The sequence below is a fragment of the Saccharomyces eubayanus genome, chromosome II (genome assembly GCF_001298625.1).
Source record: "Saccharomyces eubayanus strain FM1318 chromosome II, whole genome shotgun sequence".
NCBI lineage: Eukaryota > Fungi > Ascomycota > Saccharomycetes > Saccharomycetales > Saccharomycetaceae > Saccharomyces > Saccharomyces eubayanus.
The window spans coordinates 141,741-160,065 of record NC_030977.1 but is presented as its reverse complement, the minus strand read 5'-3'; the positions used below and the strand labels follow the sequence as shown (position 1 = coordinate 160,065).

At 39.5% G+C, this 18,325-nt stretch overlaps 10 protein-coding genes across 10 annotated transcripts; 6 read left to right on the top strand and 4 right to left on the bottom strand.

The window, feature by feature from the left end:
* Window positions 1-138: 138 nt before the first annotated feature.
* POL12 (DNA-directed DNA polymerase alpha subunit POL12) lies at window positions 139-2,253 on the top strand (the record flags this gene model as incomplete). The annotated part of the gene is made up of 1 exon (XM_018363396.1): window positions 139-2,253. The coding sequence occupies one exon, from the start codon at window positions 139-141 to the stop codon at window positions 2,251-2,253; it is 2,115 nt and encodes a 704-aa protein (XP_018223525.1).
* Window positions 2,254-2,531: 278 nt separating this feature from the next.
* Window positions 2,532-3,305, top strand: DI49_0143 (pyridoxal phosphate homeostasis protein; the record flags this gene model as incomplete). The annotated part of the gene is made up of 1 exon (XM_018363395.1): window positions 2,532-3,305. One exon carries the CDS (start codon window positions 2,532-2,534, stop codon window positions 3,303-3,305), a length of 774 nt encoding a protein of 257 aa, XP_018223524.1.
* A 142-nt stretch (window positions 3,306-3,447) lies between these two features.
* Window positions 3,448-6,525, bottom strand: APL3 (Apl3p; the record flags this gene model as incomplete). Its single annotated transcript, XM_018363394.1, has 1 exon — window positions 3,448-6,525. The coding sequence occupies one exon, from the start codon at window positions 6,523-6,525 to the stop codon at window positions 3,448-3,450; it is 3,078 nt and encodes a 1,025-aa protein (XP_018223523.1).
* Window positions 6,526-6,866: 341 nt separating this feature from the next.
* On the bottom strand, window positions 6,867-7,565 carry MRPL16 (mitochondrial 54S ribosomal protein uL16m; the record flags this gene model as incomplete). Its single annotated transcript, XM_018363393.1, has 1 exon — window positions 6,867-7,565. The coding sequence occupies one exon, from the start codon at window positions 7,563-7,565 to the stop codon at window positions 6,867-6,869; it is 699 nt and encodes a 232-aa protein (XP_018223522.1).
* A 519-nt stretch (window positions 7,566-8,084) lies between these two features.
* Window positions 8,085-9,824, top strand: URA7 (CTP synthase URA7; the record flags this gene model as incomplete). The annotated part of the gene is made up of 1 exon (XM_018363392.1): window positions 8,085-9,824. One exon carries the CDS (start codon window positions 8,085-8,087, stop codon window positions 9,822-9,824), a length of 1,740 nt encoding a protein of 579 aa, XP_018223521.1.
* Window positions 9,825-10,229: 405 nt separating this feature from the next.
* MIN6 (Min6p) lies at window positions 10,230-10,409 on the bottom strand (the record flags this gene model as incomplete). The annotated part of the gene is made up of 1 exon (XM_018363391.1): window positions 10,230-10,409. The coding sequence occupies one exon, from the start codon at window positions 10,407-10,409 to the stop codon at window positions 10,230-10,232; it is 180 nt and encodes a 59-aa protein (XP_018223520.1).
* Window positions 10,410-11,164: 755 nt separating this feature from the next.
* Window positions 11,165-11,701, top strand: ERD2 (Erd2p; the record flags this gene model as incomplete). The annotated part of the gene is made up of 1 exon (XM_018363390.1): window positions 11,165-11,701. One exon carries the CDS (start codon window positions 11,165-11,167, stop codon window positions 11,699-11,701), a length of 537 nt encoding a protein of 178 aa, XP_018223519.1.
* A 154-nt stretch (window positions 11,702-11,855) lies between these two features.
* PRE7 (proteasome core particle subunit beta 6) lies at window positions 11,856-12,581 on the bottom strand (the record flags this gene model as incomplete). Its single annotated transcript, XM_018363389.1, has 1 exon — window positions 11,856-12,581. The coding sequence occupies one exon, from the start codon at window positions 12,579-12,581 to the stop codon at window positions 11,856-11,858; it is 726 nt and encodes a 241-aa protein (XP_018223518.1).
* Window positions 12,582-13,558: 977 nt separating this feature from the next.
* On the top strand, window positions 13,559-15,478 carry DI49_0136 (nucleobase cation symporter-1 family protein; the record flags this gene model as incomplete). The annotated part of the gene is made up of 1 exon (XM_018363388.1): window positions 13,559-15,478. The coding sequence occupies one exon, from the start codon at window positions 13,559-13,561 to the stop codon at window positions 15,476-15,478; it is 1,920 nt and encodes a 639-aa protein (XP_018223517.1).
* Window positions 15,479-16,201: 723 nt separating this feature from the next.
* DI49_0135 (nucleobase cation symporter-1 family protein) lies at window positions 16,202-18,169 on the top strand (the record flags this gene model as incomplete). The annotated part of the gene is made up of 1 exon (XM_018363387.1): window positions 16,202-18,169. The coding sequence occupies one exon, from the start codon at window positions 16,202-16,204 to the stop codon at window positions 18,167-18,169; it is 1,968 nt and encodes a 655-aa protein (XP_018223516.1).
* Between the last annotated feature and the right edge of the window lie 156 nt (window positions 18,170-18,325).

Below are 18,325 nucleotides of genomic sequence, written 5' to 3'. Positions count from 1 at the left end.
GAATTCATATGTAGTCATATATAACATTTCCCCATATAATATATTTGCATACTAATCTCACTGAGTCAATCCGTTACTGATCCATTCAGGAGTGCTTAGAAAACGACATAAGTAGGAAACACAACTGAAACAAGAAAAATGAGCAGATCTATTGATGTCATCACGCATTTCGGCCCAGAGGCTGATAAACCAGAAATAATTACTGCATTACAGAACTTAACGAAGGTACACGCATTGACTGTTGAGGATTTGTATATTAAATGGGAGCAGTTCTCCAACCAAAAGCGTCAAACGCACACAGACTTAACCTCCAAGAATCTAGATGAATTTAAACAATTCTTACAATTACAAATGGAAAAGCGTGCTACGCAAATCTCTTCCAATTCCAAGATAAACCCCTCAATCAAGAAACCTCTCATAAATAAGAGCTTGAACTCAAGCCCACTGTTTGGTCTTAATATTCCTAAGACTCCAACGTTAAAGAAAAGAAGGCTACATGGACCTTCTTCACTCAGTGACTCTAAGAAACCTTATACTGCGGGTTCTGAGGTAGAAACAAATGGTAACGGTGACAGCTCATTAAAATTGGAATTCACACCAGGTGTGCCGGAAGGTAACGAGGATACGAAGTTTCAACCATCTGCTAAAAGCCTCAATGTAAACACCCCCAATCCATCAACATTCCAAACTCCAACAATAAACACCCCAACCGCGCTGAAACTGAGTACAACTGGTGGTAAAATTTTGGATTCCCTTAATCCTGAAAACATTGAAATATCTCCAGGTAATTCAAATGTAGGTTTAGATTCAACTGAAGAATTACCTCCTAGTGAAGTTAGAGTCGAACCATTCTATGATGCTAAAAAGTATAGATTTAGAACAATGAGACAAAACTTACAAGAAGCTTCCGACGTTCTCGACGATCAGATCGACTCATTTACCAGAATTATTCAGGATCATTACAAGTTGTCCCCGAATGATTTTGCTGATCCAACCATACAATCTCAGTCTGAGATTTATACCGTTGGAAGAATTGTTCCAGACTCGCCTACCTATGACAAGTTTTTAAACCCAGAATCACTTGCCTTAGAAACTTCTAGAATGGGCGGTGTTGGTAGGAGAGTAAGACTAGACTTATCCCAGATCAACGAGCTTTCTTTTTTTTTAGGACAAATCGTAGCATTCAAAGGCAAAAATGCTAACGGAGATTACTTCACCGTCAATTCCACCTTAGCGCTACCTTACCCAAATTCTCCTGTGTCTACGCCAGAAGAACTTCAAGAGTATCAAGCAAATTTAGAAGGTTCGTCTCTAAAAGTTATTGCCACATGTGGACCATACTTTGCCGACGATAGCTTCTCCCTGGAACTATTGGAGGATTTCATTAGTCGTATCAATACTGAAGTCAAACCACACGTCTTGATATTGTTTGGTCCATTCATAGACATCACTCACCCCCTAATTGCCAGCGGTAAACTGCCAAATTTCCCTCAATTTAAAACGCAACCAAAAACGCTGGATGAACTGTTTTTAAAGTTATTCACACCTATCCTAAAAACGATATCACCACACATTCAAGTCATACTGATACCTTCTACAAGAGATGCTATCTCAAATCATGCTGCGTATCCACAAGCCTCTTTGATTAGAAAAGCATTACAATTACCTAAAAAAAACTTCAAGTGTGTAACGAATCCTTCCTCCTTCCAAATAAATGAAATATATTTTGGCTGCTCAAATGTGGATACTTTCAAAGACTTGAAAGAAGTCATAAAAGGTGGTACTACTTCATCGAGATATAGACTGGACCGTGTTTCGGAGCATATCTTGCAACAGCGCAGATACTATCCTATATTTCCAGGCAGCATTCGTACAAGAATAAAATCTAACAACATACAAGTGAAGAAGGAATCCAACAACGTGAAGGGTAATGAAGAAAAAGTATATGAACATATATCAGGTGCCGACTTGGACGTAGGTTACCTGGGGTTGACCGAATTCGTTGGCGGGTTCACCCCAGACATAATGATTATACCAAGTGACCTACAGTACTTTGCAAGAGTGGTTCAAAATGTGGTTGTGATAAACCCTGGAAGATTCATTAGAGCAACCGGAAATAGAGGCTCGTATGCACAAATCACGGTAACTTGTCCGGATCTTGAAGATGGGAAGTTAACACTCGTCGAAGGTGAAGAGCCTGTCTATCTCCACAATGTATGGAAGCGTGCTAGAGTTGACTTAATTACTAGTTGATACGTCTATATAGGTATATGTAATAGAACAGAAAAAAGATACCAGCATTATTCTGGCATGTTGCTTAGACACGAGCTCTGCACATGATTCTTTAACCTGCTGTTGGATGATACTTTGTATTGTTAGTCATATCCGGGTAAAACACGTACATCGAGCAAGACTATCTGAAAGAAAAAAAAATACATAAATGAAGGCTACTCTTAAATGCATACAAAAATCCTTAGTACGCGATCGTTCCTTTCTTTACAAAACTAAGTCTACCAAGATCGCATCGCAAAATGTCTACAAATATTGCTTATGATGATGACAGAAAAACGGAATTGATTGCTCAATATGAGTCCATTAGGAAAGAAGTGGAAACAGAAGCAAGAAAGGTTTGTGATGATAAAAGTGCCTCTAAGGTTTCTATTTTAGCTGTTTCGAAGTTGAAACCGGCCAGTGATATAAAAATCCTGTACGATCATGGTGTAAGAGACTTTGGGGAGAATTACGTTCAAGAATTGATAGAAAAATCAAGCTTATTACCTGATGATATTGACTGGCATTTTGTCGGTGGTTTGCAAACAAATAAATGCAAAGATTTAGCAAAAGTACCAAATTTGCGCATTGTTGAAACAGTCGACTCCTTGAAAAAAGCCAAGAAGCTAAATGAGTCAAGGGCTAAATTTCAACCTGATTGTGACCCAATATTGTGTCATGTTCAAATTAATACATCGCATGAAGATCAAAAATCAGGCCTAAGTGGCGAAACGGAAATATTCGATGTGATTTCTTTCTTTTTGTCTGACGAGTGCAAGCATATCAAACTGAACGGGTTAATGACTATTGGCTCATGGAATGTTTCCCATGAAGATGGTGAAGAAAACAAGGATTTCACCACGCTGGTTAGTTGGAAGCAGAAAATCGATGCTAAATTCGGAACATCATTGAAGTTGTCGATGGGGATGAGTGCTGATTTTAAGCAGGCCATAAAACAAGGAGCATCAGAAGTTAGAATTGGAACAGAAATTTTTGGGGCAAGACCTCCAAAAAATGAAGCAAGAATCATTTAAAAACTGAAGTGTCATTTTATACAAGACCTTCCCTTTAGCATCACGACACAAAAGAAAACTAAATAAAATCTGTAAATATATATGTATTTGTATGTACAATGCAGTTAAGTTTCAATTGAGCGGTTTTGAAAGATGAAAAAAATCACTTCGTTAGTACATCCCTGATACACTCCACAATGTACTTGGCGAGGGGACCAGCTGTCGTTGTCTTACAGGTAACATTTGCCAAACCATTTTCTTGGTATTGTATTTTCATTAGGCAACCAAAGTTCCCCTCGCTCTTTGTATGGATAATACCTGAGACAAATAGTGTGCTATGAACACTAGTTTGTTCAACTATATCAAAACCCAACCGTTTCAATATTTGCCTTAATAATACTAGTCCATCTTCTAAGTCGATAGTTTCAACTTTCTTGAAGTCCTTGTTAAGCTTTATGCCATATATTTGGTATTCTCCGTCTTTTCCGAGAGCGTCGCTCAATGTTCTCCAACGGCCAATGAATTGTGCTAAGGTCAAGTGCATACTTGGGTTTATTTCGCTACTAACTAATGTTGTGGTCACACCGATAGCTGTTTTCAGATTGATAGTATTCGTACTACCACCACACTTAAAATGAATTGCCAAAATTGGACTGTCTTCCACGTCAAACGATTTCCTTACGGAAACTTCGTAACTTTGTTCCACCCTTTTATGGGGCTTGATCGTAGCAGCCGAGGGCACGTTGACGTTCATGATCACATACTCGGGATTATCTTGTGTCTTTGAAGCTATAACTTGAGTGGATAGTCCTGTGATTTCCCATTCAGTCAAGTTAATGTAGGCAAGAGATACTTGAAACGCATATGGTTCCTGTGGATCGGGCGTTGTGATTCGATAGAAAACCTTGATTAAAGAGGATGTATAGAGCACACCCTGTTTATGTGAAATCATTCTCGTAAAGCCCTCTCTCCAATTTGGGGCCAAGATCTGTCTTGAGTAATAAGAGTCCCTCCCTGATGAGTCTTCAGATAAATCAATTTTAGAATTACCATCGATGACTGTGTTTCTACGTGATGGGGGAGGCATTGGAACCCCGATCGATTGAGTTGAGCTTGCTCTCTTGGGTACTAAATCAGGAGTTGAAGAAGAGGCTGCAGAAGAAGTGTTTATCAAAGTCGCACTTCCTGCTGATGTAGGTAGTGTTCCCAATCTCTTCAATAATGGGTTTGATTTGCTATTGAATGGTGGCATTGGCTCAAACAGGATTTGTAACATGTTGGCATTCCCGCTTACTTTAGCCAGTTGTATAATATTAAGGTATTCGAAAGATCTTGTTTGCAGTTCAATATCTAGAGAATTCAACTCTAACTGGAAAAATTTTATAACATTAGAGCCTATTTCGGGAGAGGTTTTGTACAACTTGATCATTGTGGTTAATATCATTGCTTTAGCTACGTTTGGCACGCTAAAATACTTTTCAGCAAACAAACTAAATAAATTTACACCCGAAATCCTATCAATAATGAGGCTGGAATATTCACCCAACAGGAATGCTGCGGCTTTGATGATAGCTTCTGATGCTTGCTTTTTACATAAATAATCCACAAGTTGCTCGCATGTCAACTTGTGCAAAGATGGATTGTTGACTACGATTTGACATAACCGTTGCCAGATCTCGTCATCATTAATAGTGGTATTCGATGTTAACGATAACAATTTCAACGAAATAATTACAAACCAATTAATGTCAGTAGCATATTTTTCGGTTAGGATGGCAATCTTAACAGCAATATCGGATTTTATTTGTGGTTCAGCAAGATTTTTTGGAGATAAAATATACTGCAACAATCCATCAACAATAATTTTGACATTTTCCGCATCGGTGAAGGTATATAGCAAGTCGACGACTTTTCTAACAATAGACGAATCTCTTTCAGTGTTCAATAGGTGGAAAATCATATCCAGATTTTTATAACGAACTGCATCGATTGCTGGCTTACCGCTTGAAGAGCATAGTTTAACCAATGAGTCCAATGTTAAATACCGAATATTGATCTCTTTCGATGCCAGCAGGGAGCATAATGCTGACACTGAATTCCCGATGGCCTCATCCGATGGTTCTAACTTAGAGGCAAAATTTATCAATGAAAACAACACTGTGTTTTGGACAATACGTTCCATTGGATCTTGACCTTGTCTAGTGCCTAATTCGATGGCAACAGAGACACATTTTCGAAGCTTATTTAGAATTTCGTCATCTATATTATTGGTTTGTAATAACGCACCAAAATCTCTTTCCGTTGGAGAAGCAATTAAAATGCTTAACAAAGATACCACCTTAGTTATCAACCAAGGGTTAGGCATATTCGCAAACTTGTATTCCAGCGGGAACTGATTGTCATTAGAATTGGAGGTACCAACAACCACACAGTTGTACAAAATCTCAGTCAATTGAGGTAATAGTCTTGTACAATAACTAGGATCAATGTATTTTGCAATAAATTCGATTAGCGGGACAGTGGCCAAAGTTAGTCTATAGTTTTCTGTATCATCCAGTAAACTCAATATTCTTTGTATCCATAATTGTTTACGCTGTAAATCCTCGGTTAATATGGAATGGTTGCTTTTTAATAGTGCTAGAAATGATAAAGCGGATTTTTTCTTTACGTAAAGGGAGGAAGTTGGGGATCTTAATATTTTGAATACACCCGTTGTGATGTCATCGTTGTACGCCAAGCGGTTCGTGACCTTCCCTACTACACCGACAAAATTTAGAGCCAGTGCAACAAAATTATCATCGGGAGAAGAGAGGTCTTTGATCAATTGGTAATTAACCCTATCATTAATTCTTTTTACAACTTCATTATGTTCATAAAGCAATTCAAGGGTCATGTAACCAATGAATTTCTCGGAAAACGAGTTGGATTTCAGCAGCTCTACCGTCTGGTCTAGCCCGAATAGAATTTCATTCAACTTTGTCGTATTGGAAGTGATATAAATGTACGCCAATTTGGCAACATACTTTTTCCTTTGATAACCACCTAATCTGTCGTGATTGCCTTGTTTTTTCTTTGCAATATCGAAATGCTGCTTGATTTTAACGATTTCAGAATGTATTCTCTTTTCCTGCTCCTGTGCTTGTTGTGAAGAACGAAGATCAGCTATGAATAACTGCAGACCCTTAATGGCACTATTATTATTAGAAACACTTGAGTTTATAAGCGTCTTCTTGCGTTCCATTGTTCATGAAAATATCTCGCCAATAGAAAATCTTGACTCTAAAAACTTAGTTAACGACCTGGTTCCAATGAATTTTGTGGCTTTTCTTCGATGCTTGAATACTTCTCAATTTTCATACTATAAACAGATCAAATAGATAGATGTTTTTTACGTCTTATGTTTCTTCAGCGCTCACTTCGGGGAAAAACTCCTATTCTCCCGCACAGAAAGAACCGCAGAGAGGATATTAAACATATCTTAGTTTGCTATTACATAGCCATACAATTAATTTGACTGGTTGATTGTGAATATCAATATTGTTGTAGTAAATATATACATGTATACATGGTATGCGCAGGTTTTTAACGTCCTCTGAAGAGTTTATATTGTGGTTCTTGAGATTTCAAAACATTCAAGTATTTCTTGGACGGTTTCTTTGCATTCTCTTCGTAGAAATTCTTCACGGGATCGTCTTTAGGATTCTTAAAGCTACGCAATCCGACTCTTACCAGTGAATCCAAAGATATAAATTCGTATACCCCAGGCAATTTGGTACCAGCTTTTCTAAAGGCTTCACGTGCGACTTTTTCGTGCAAATCGTCACCGTTTATCTCAAAAAGAACTTTCCCTGTGGGTACTCTCACCATCCAATGATCGAATCCACCTTTACCTTTACCCATTCTTGTTTCGTTACCTTTAACACAGACGGCCACGTTTGTACATAAACGTCTCCACAAATGACCATTGGTCAAAGGTCTGACGTATCTCATAATAGCGTTATCTGCTTCTTTCAGCTGCTGTGCAGTTATCCTGATACCTTCGCTTTTCAAACGTAGCCCGTACTTACCGAATTGTATAGTAGATCCTTTAATAGAACCACCGGTACGAACGGGTACTCTGCCCTTCTGCTTCTTTTGTTGAATTTTAAACCTTGGCGCATACTCGTGCTTGAATCTCTTAGCAATAGGGTTAATATTTTTTAAGAGAGAGTTTGACGCACCCTTGACAGTAAGATCGCTCATCCTTGCGGAGAGATTCATTCTCATTAAGCCCGGAAACATATTGTTGCGGTATGTTTTTTTTTCCTCGAAGGAGTCACTTTTCGAACGAGACAATTGAACCTTCTGCTCAACCCCTTTGTGCTTCCTAGCTGTCAAACTTCTTCTCTGGATAAAAATTTCTTCCAGCAAGCCTTCTAAAGCTCATGTACCAATAATCTAACAATTGATTATTCTAAAATATCCTCTTTCGTAGTTAGTGATTTGACATATCCATAGGCCTAGGGCTTTCACATTTTGTGCCCTACATAACATATATAAGGTCATACCGTGTAAAATGACCAAAACTTTTTCATCTTTCATTTTTCATTTTTTTTCTTTTTTGGCGATTTTTTTTTTTCAAAATTTTTTCAGAGCTCATCTCATCGAGTGGAACCATAGATTTGATATTCAATTGAACGCTAAATTGTTTTAGAATTTGACATTTATTTGCCAACTTAAGGTCGAGAGGGTTTCAAAACAAGTTTTGAGGAAATATACCAGAATCGACTTAAACAAGAAAAGGAAAACCATAAACAGAAAATGAAGTACGTTGTTGTTTCAGGTGGTGTCATTTCCGGTATCGGTAAAGGTGTTCTTGCATCTTCAACCGGTATGCTATTGAAGACACTCGGCTTAAAAGTCACCTCGATTAAAATTGATCCTTACATGAACATCGATGCTGGTACTATGTCTCCTTTAGAACATGGTGAGTGTTTCGTACTTGATGATGGTGGTGAAACCGATTTAGATTTGGGTAATTACGAAAGATACCTTGGTGTAACATTGACTAAAGACCATAACATTACCACCGGTAAGATATACTCGCATGTTATTGCTAGGGAAAGGAAGGGTGATTATTTGGGTAAGACCGTGCAAATCGTTCCTCACTTAACCAATGCTATTCAAGATTGGATTGAACGTGTGGCCAAGATTCCTGTCGATGATACAGGAATGGAACCAGACGTCTGTATCATCGAATTGGGTGGTACCGTTGGTGACATTGAGAGTGCGCCTTTTGTAGAAGCACTAAGACAATTTCAATTCAAGGTTGGTAAGGAAAATTTCGCATTGATTCACGTCTCTCTAGTGCCCGTCATCCATGGCGAACAAAAGACTAAGCCAACTCAAGCCGCCATCAAAGGTTTGAGATCTCTTGGTTTGATCCCAGACATGATTGCCTGCAGATGCTCTGAAACATTGGACAAGCCAACAATTGACAAGATTGCAATGTTTTGTCATGTTGGGCCTGAACAAGTGGTTAATGTTCACGATGTTAACTCTACTTACCACGTTCCATTATTGCTACTCGAACAAAGAATGATAGACTATTTACACGCCAGGTTAAAGTTAGAAGAAATCACCCTAACTGAAGAAGACAAACAAAGAGGTTTAGAATTATTGTCCAAATGGAAGGCTACCACAGGTAACTTTGACGAATCCATGGACACCGTTAAGATTGCCTTGGTTGGTAAATACACCAACTTGAAAGACTCTTACTTGTCTGTCATAAAAGCTTTGGAACATTCATCTATGAAATGTCGCCGTAAGTTGGAAATTAAATGGGTGGAAGCTACTGACTTGGAACCTGAAACACAAGATAGCAATAAGCCTAAATTCCACGAAGCCTGGAACATGGTTAGTACCGCGGACGGTATTTTGATTCCTGGTGGTTTCGGTGTTAGAGGTACAGAAGGTATGATTTTGGCTGCTAGATGGGCCCGTGAAAACCACATTCCATACTTGGGTGTTTGTTTGGGTTTACAAATTGCCACTATTGAATTTGCACGTAGTGTACTTGGAATGAAAGACAGTCACTCAGCAGAATTCTACCCAGACATCGACGAAAAGAATCATGTCGTTGTCTTCATGCCGGAAATTGACAAGGAAACCATGGGTGGTTCGATGAGACTAGGTTTAAGACCAACTTATTTCCAAAACGACACCGAGTGGAGTCAAATCAAAAAGCTATACGGTGATGCTTCTGAAATCCGCGAAAGACACCGTCACCGTTACGAAATCAACCCTAATATTGTTGATAAATTGGAAGGCAATGGGTTGATCTTTGTTGGTAAGGATGAAACCAGCAAACGTTGTGAGATTTTGGAATTGAAGAATCATCCCTATTATATCGCCACTCAGTACCACCCAGAATATACGTCAAAAGTCTTGGAACCATCCAAACCTTTCTTGGGTTTGGTGGCTGCCTCCGCTGGTATCCTACAAGATGTCATTGACGGTAAGTACGATCTTGAAGCTAGCGAAAACAAATTCAACTTTTAAATCACATAATAAAATTAAAAGTTTACTGCATTAATACAGATACATTTCAATTTATTCTATGTATATTATACTTTTTGGAAAGAAAAATATTTATAGTGCCTTTTTTTTTTCTCCCTCTTCTATTATCTCTTTCTTTCCAGAATATATCTTGATTCAATAAATCTATCTTATCTGAAATTACAAATACCTAAGCCCCTCCATTTGGAAAGGAGCCGTTTGGCATACTATGGGGCTAACAGTGAAAGTTCATGTTTTTTTACCCCGTTAATACTTTCAGTTGATTTTCAAAGATATTTGAAATTTAAAACATATGACTATATTTATATATCAAATATTTTCACACTGGTTACATATTCTATTTGGGGTACACTAGCTAGGTAGTTTATCGGTAGAACGAAAGTGTCTTTACTTGTCCTTATCTCCCTCAGATTTTGGGTTGAAATCAATTGTAGGCGATGACATAAACATTAAATAAAATGTACTCGAACAAATCACACTGGCAAATACCCACATTGCAATAGTACTTGGCTTTCTTGTTATTCTGTGAAAAAACTCGATCACTGGATTATCATAGAAGAATCCCATTTTATACTTGCTTTATTGTTTCTATTCACCAAAATCGAAAAATGAGTGCTATTCGTATTTTTATGTTAATAAAGAAATCCGCCCAAGTTAAACATATACAGAGTGTCTTTCCACGCAGATACGTATATATATGCCAAGATGTGTAAAATTCCTTCTTTTGCCTATGTACACACTTTTTTTCTCTACCCTTATTTTTCTCACTTGGTTCATCGCATTTTAAAACTAAAACTAATAAAGCAAACGTATATGACAAAAAATCAAGTGCGATGACAAGATGAGAGCAGGTTGCGAGTGCCCGAACTACCGTTTTTCACCATTTGAATACAGGCATATTAAACCACATCTGCATGTTTGGGATCTTCCTTTTCCTTTAATGATCGGGACAGCTCATGGGCACTACCCGGACTAGGAGCGAGCATTTCAATTGAACACGTTAAAAACTAGTTTCCATTTCGAGGCAGGTAAATTTGCTGTAAGTGCACATACTAATCCAGGGTAGAATATACGCATAAATCGAAGCCGCAATCAATCAGCAATGAACCCGTTTAGAGTCCTAGGTATGTTACCACAGAGAGTATTATGAGGCTTCCGTCTTTTGAAATGAATTCGATCTTACTAACAGAGAAAAGGGCTTTTTTCCGGCCATTGAAACAGGTGATTTATCCCATCTAACCAGTATATTAGTCCTGATTCACACTATCAAGACCACGAGGTTCATCGAAGGTATTTCTTTCAAGACCCAAACGTTGTATGCTATGGTTTTCATAACACGTTACTTGGATCTTTTAACGTTCCATTGGGTATCCCTATACAACGCTTTCATGAAGATATTCTTCATCGTTTCTACCATCTACATTGTGGTCCTACTACAAGGGTCTAAAAGGGCTAACACTATCGCGTACAACGAAATGATTATGAGAGATACATTCAAGATTCAGCATTTGCTTATTGGAAGCAGTGTAATGAGTCTTTTTTTCCATCACAAGTTCACATTTCTTGAATTGGCATGGAGTTTCTCCGTGTGGTTGGAGAGTGTGGCCATTCTGCCTCAATTGTACATGTTGTCCAAAGGTGGGAATACCAAAAGTTTGACCATTCATTATATTTTTGCAATGGGGCTATACAGAGCACTGTATATTCCCAACTGGATTTGGAGATACAGTACCGAAGGAAAGTTAGACAAGATTGCTCTCTTCGCGGGGCTTTTGCAAACTCTGCTGTACTCTGATTTCTTTTACATTTATTACACTAAAGTCATGAAGGGCAAAGGTTTCAAATTGCCAAAAWAATAAAAAAGACAACAATAAACTCACCTTAGATAGTTTTTGTAGCATCGTATACAATTTCTAATATATACAATTGCTACGTCAAAAAAAAAAAAAAAAAAAAATACATACTTGATGTTGATATTGGTCTACTTTGTTTATACTACGATATATGTGCTCATTAATCTCTTTTCAGTTCATAAAATTCTTTCCTTACACCATCCTTGGTGACGATGAGGATTTCCAGCCCGTCACCAACCTGAATATGTCTTTCTGTAGCAGATGTGAATGAGTCTCTCACCAATTTGATAACTTCTTCCACGGACAGGTACTTCAAAGGCTTCTTGACTCTACCGTCGGTACCTGGCTCATACTGGTTTTTGAAATTGACTTGGTTGTCCAAAAAAGGCATGATCAAAGAAGCTGCAGCGCCACCAGCCCTGCACTGTTCTCTCTCGTAGGAGCCGACTGGGTCGAACGAGTACACGGCACCTTTACCGTTTTCGTCAAGACCAGCAATAATGGTGTGAACGTAGTAGGGGAAGAACCTTTTCCCGTATAGAAGATGTTGGATATTCCTGGCAGCTGAGTTTATGGATAGCTTTTTATCGTTGTGGTCGAAATGGTACCATTTCACACTATTCTTGAATCTTTTCACCAAGGCGTCACCGTCAGCGGCAAACCCGTTGGCCGACATCACTATTTTGTCACCACAGTCAAAGACCTTGGGCTCATAACGAGAGTTAATCGAGTAATCAGTGATGTTTCTTGTATCACCCGCCAACACCGCGAAATCTTCGCCTGCAATACCTAGAATGGTACCACCATTATCACCGTAGGGGTTGAATTGATGTTCAACGGGGGTGTTCGACACCTCTGAAGAGTATTCCGACGCTATAGTGGTCATTTCTTGTTTATCTTTGTTGTTTTATAGTTCCTTATACGCTCTTCCCACTTGCCACACCTTTTGTATTAGCCTAGCTAATTTTGCCACCCTTTGTCTTTTCTCGATCCTTAAGTCTGAAAAGACGAAAGCCAAATATCGCTCTATACGGGCGCGGACGCTCCATCTAGAAAAAAAGCTATAGAGAAACTCACACAAACCATCGCATATACATTAGCCACTACGCTACCATGTACAGCCGGCATCGCATGGCGGGTCTTCACTAAAACAACACATGCAGTACATTACTATGTCTGCTATTATCTTCGGTTGACTTTCTTCTTGCAATCACATGTAATGCTGAACCCGCGTGCTCCTTTCCGAACTTAGGAACCAAGCAGGACTCGCACTCACCTTTAAAGACTCCATGCCCTAGTTGTGTCAGTTGCAATGGCTCAGAAGTCTTTGTCCTGATTTGTCCTGAAGACTAAGACAAGACGGAGATTACCTAGCGGATGGCGATCCCGAAAAAGAAAAAGAAAAAGAAACGTGATTGTGCCAGACAGCGTAAAAACATGGAATAAAGTGCGCCGCCCGTTGCTTTTTATTTTTTCTCTCCATTTGGTCCTGCGCCTTTTGCTGCGGCTGTTGCTCGGCGTTTACCGCATTCGTTCTTATCGTGACATTTTATGTTGCCAATGAGCGGCGCGCCAGGACACATACTATCAGACTTGGCAGTATTCTTGCTACCAGGGCTATTGTGATAGCTGAATTAACACAAGGACATGTCTCGTTTTTGAAAAATCTCTTGATTATTTCTCCAACGGAAAAGTTTTTTCACGATATTTTTTTCTTGCTCATCTTCTCGAATCTGTGCAACATTGTTATATAATGACGATATTTTGAACTTGAGGAAGTAGTACTGACGTGACCTTGTTTGTTTGGTGAAGCCGTGGAAAGAAAACCGAACACTTGCATACACAACATTTTCTCTTAGAAAAATGCCGCTGTCAGATTCTGAATTTGATACCGCATCAATGACAATAAAAAACGGCATTGTGAGCGCCGAGGACGACAAGCAAACAACCAAGGAATTCGAAGTTGAGGAAGAACTCAAGACTTCTTCCAAGTCCGTCGCCAGCATCATCGAAAAGAAGGAAACCGATTCAGAAAATGATACAACCGTTATCCAGGACGGCGAAAAGGCCTCCTGGTTCCAAAAAACCATCGAGTTTTTGGAAGTTAAACAAGTTTCCACCGATCCTGCTGCACACAAGGTGGAAAAACCTATCAAGACATTAAAGGATTTGCGCAAATCCTTACTATCCACATATCTATACAACACAGACTTGAGGCCCGTGGAGGCCAAGAGAAGAACATGGACTTGGAAACAGTACATTTTCTTTTGGATTTCCGGGTCCTTCAATGTTAACACATGGCAAATCTCAGCCACCGGTCTTCAACTAGGGTTGACCTGGTGGCAGACTTGGATATGTATTTGGGCAGGGTACACGTTTGTTGCATTTTTCTTGATTCTGGGATCTAAAGTCGGGAACAACTACCACATTTCTTTCCCCATCTCATCAAGAGTGTCCTTTGGTATTTACTTCTCCATCTGGATCGTCATCAACCGTGTCGTGATGGCGTGTGTCTGGAACTCCACGCTGGCTTATATCGGGAGTCAGTGTGTCCAATTGATGCTGAAGGCCATCTTCGGTACCGATTTAAACACCAGAATAAAAGACACCATAAAAAGCCCTAACCTGACGAACTTCGAGTTCATGTGTTTCATGGTCTTTTGGGTCGTATGTCTGCCATTCTTATGGTTTCCGCCTGATAAATTGCGTCACATTTTTGCACTCAAATCCGCAATTACCCCGTTCGCGGCATTTGGATTTCTAATTTGGACCCTCTGTAAGTCTAAAGGTCATTTGGCCTTGGGTTCATTAAACGACAACGGTGGTGCCATCAGTAAGTCCGTCTTAGCATGGTCTGTAATCAGATCCATCATGAGTGCCCTAGATAATTTTTCCACTCTGATTTTGAACGCTCCTGACTTCACCAGATTTGGTAAGACTTACAAATCATCTATTTACTCACAATTAGTCGCCCTACCCGTCTGTTTTGCCGTCATTTCCTTGATCGGTATCCTATCTGTCTCGGCAGCTTACACGTTATACGGGGTGAACTATTGGAGTCCTTTAGAAATTCTAAACAGATACTTAGACAACTACACCTCTGGGAACAGAGCCGGTGTTTTCCTCATCTCGTTCATTTTTGCATTTGATCAATTGGGTGCTAACTTGTCTGGTAACTCCATTCCTGCAGGTACCGATATGACCGCGCTGTTGCCCAAGTTCATCAACATTAGACGTGGTTCGTATATTTGTGCCTTAATATCGTTGGCCATTTGCCCCTGGGATTTATTATCATCATCATCGAAGTTTACCACGGCGCTAGCAGCATACGCAGTTTTCCTAAGTGCCATCGCAGGTGTCATTTCTGCTGATTACTTCATAGTCAGAAAAGGCTACGTCAACATTTTCCACTGTTACACCAACAAGCCGGACTCCTACTACATGTATAATAAATACGGCACTAACTGGAGAGCAGTGGTAGCATACCTTATTGGTATTGCTCCTAATTTTGCCGGATTCTTGGGTTCAGTGGGCATTTCCGTACCTATTGGCGCTATGAGAGTGTACTACCTAAACTATTTCGTCGGATACCTTGTTGCAGCATTGAGTTACTGTATTTTAGTGCATTTCTACCCAATTAGTGGTGTTCCAGGGAACGCGAAGTTGACCGACCGTAAATGGCTCGAAGAATGGGTCGAGGTCGAAGAATTCGAATCCGAAAGAGAAGTCTTTGAAGAATACGGTAGTGTCTCCACTGGCTATGAAAAGATACGGTATGTTTAAATAAATTAATTACAATAACGCAAATACTCACTGTCATTATAATATCAAAACAAAAAAAGTACTTGATGTAATTTCAATCTGCATATACCCTATTCAAATTTGTACATACATACGAAACTAATAGCACATTATTTAACGTCGCCACAAATCGTATGATCTCAACTTTAACACACCTCAACCAAACTATCTCTTACGTTGATCCTCAATCACCCATGTTACATGACCACGAGAATCTCTAAACCACCAATAATCACTCTTGCGAATAAACGCTCTTTCTCTGTAGCCAATTCGTTGCAATACCTCGACTGCATTGAGATGCGCGAGAGACTGAGCGGCGCTACACTAAGTCCACTAAAAAGGAATGCGCCTTGTGCCGGACTGCATAAAAACAAAAATCCCGCCTGTCCTTAGTTTCCTTCTTTTTGTTCTGTCCTGCACCTTTCGCTCGCAGCTGTTAAAAGGGGTCCGCAAGGAAATAATACCGTTATTCTATTAATGAGGTAAACAGTGAAACACGTACTGCTTTCGGAATATAGTTATTCTCCGGCGGAAAAACTTTTCTTTCTTATTAATCGTTTCTTCGAGCCTATGACTTGATGTAAGAGTAGCTCTAATCATCGTTATTTTCAGCTTATCTTTTTTTATAGAGAGTAATGACGTGCCTCGCTTAAGCAGCAAGACTTTCAGAGCCGAATTGAATACACAAGATTTAGACCATACCTGATGGCGTTACTTGATTCCGATACTTCATCAAAGACAATACAAAACAGCACAGACACCACTTCGCTTACCGGTGACAACGAACGTTCTTCTACAGAACGAGACAAAACCGCCAATGATTCTGCCAGTATCGTTTCTAGCAGCTCGCAAAAAAGAGAAAATGACCAGGAAAGTGATAAGACCTCTTTAAAGGATAACGGGAAACGGCCCTTGTTTCAAAGAATCGTTGAATTTCTGCAAGTTGATCCAGAGTCCATTGAACCAACTAATGAGAATCCCGAAGAGCCCATAAGAACGTTCAAGGAGCTCCGAAAATCCTTATTATCCACATATTTGTACAACGGGGAGTTGAGGCCTATAGAGGCTAAGAGAAGAACATGGACCTGGAAAGAATACACTTTCTTTTGGATTTCTGAAGCTTTCAACATTAACACATGGCAAATATCCGCTACTGGTCTACAACTTGGCCTGAACTGGTGGCAGACCTGGATTTGCGTTTGGACAGGATACACTTTTGTCGCGTTGTTTTTGATTTTATCTTCAAAAATAGGCAACAATTATCATATATCCTTCCCTATATCATCACGGATATCCTTCGGTATTTATTTTTCCGTTTGGATCGTCATCAATCGTATCATTATGGCGTGTATTTGGACATCCACACTAGCTTATATTGGTAGCGAATGTGTCCAGTTGATGCTGAAGGCTATCTTCGGTACCGATTTAAACACCAGAATCAAGGACAAAATACCGGACCCGTATTTGACCAACTTTGAATTTATGTGTTTTATGATCTTCTGGGTTGCGTGTCTGCCATTCTTGTGGCTGTCGACCGATAGCTTGCGTTATGTCTTTGTTGTAAAATCCATTATCGCCCCATTTGCAGCATTTGGTCTTTTAACTTGGACCCTTTGCAAATCCAAGGGTCGTTTGGCATTAGGTTCCTTGAGTGATACTAAACTTATCACGAGCAAATCCGTTTTGGCATGGTCCGTCATTGAAGCTATCATGAGCAGCATAGGAAATTTTGCTACTTTGATTCTTAACGCCCCAGACTTCACGAGATTTAGTAAGACTTACAGGTCAGCCGTCTATTCACAATTTTTTGCTTTACCCTTTTGCATGGCCATTATTTCACTGATCAGTATTATATGTGTCTCAGCAACTTACGCCAAGTACGGGGCCAACTATTGGAGTCCTCTTAATATCTTAGACAGATACTTGGAAAACTTTACTTCCGGGAACAGAGCGGGTGTATTCATCTTCTCGCTTATATATGCGTTTGTTCACTTAGGTTCCAGTTTATCTGGAAACTCCACACCGGCAGGTATTGATATGACCGCACTATTTCCCAAATTTATCAACATTAGACGCGGTTCCTATATTTGCGCTTTGTTGTCATTGGCCTGCTGTCCCTGGAACTTATTAGCATCATCAAAAGCCTTTAACACAGCGCTAACAGCGTACTCTTTTTTCTTATGTTCTATCTCAGGAGTCATTGCTGCGGACTATTTCATTGTGAGAAAAGGGCACATTAATGTCTTACATTGCTACACCAATAAGCTGGACTCCTATTACATGTACAATAAGTACGGCACCAACTGGAGAGCAGTGGCGGCGTATTTCATTGGGCTGGTTCCCAATATTCCCGGGTTCTTGGGCTCGGTGGGCGTTTCCGTGCCCAGCAGTGCTACAAAGGTTTACCGTTTAAATTATTTTATTGGGTACGCTGTTGGTGGACTAAGCTATTGCATATTGGTGCATCTTTTCCCAATAAACGGTGTTCCAGAAGACACCAGACTGACGGACCTAAAGTGGCTTGAACACTGGATTGAAGTGGAACAATTCGACTGTCAAAGGGAGCTTTTTGAAATGTGTGGTACTGGAGGTCCGAACGGATTCGAAATAAACACAAAAGACTGGGACAAGAAAGTCTTGAACTATAACGACAGTGGTAAAAGAGAAAAATAATAATCATAATAATAAATAAAAGCCTTAGGTCAATATATAATACTGTATATATACATTATGAAAATGAAGAATATGTTCGTTTATTAGATAGGAGGGCGAGGGTCGTGTAGTCGTCAATGGTAGTGATACAATAACAAAAAAGAAAGAAAAAAAAAA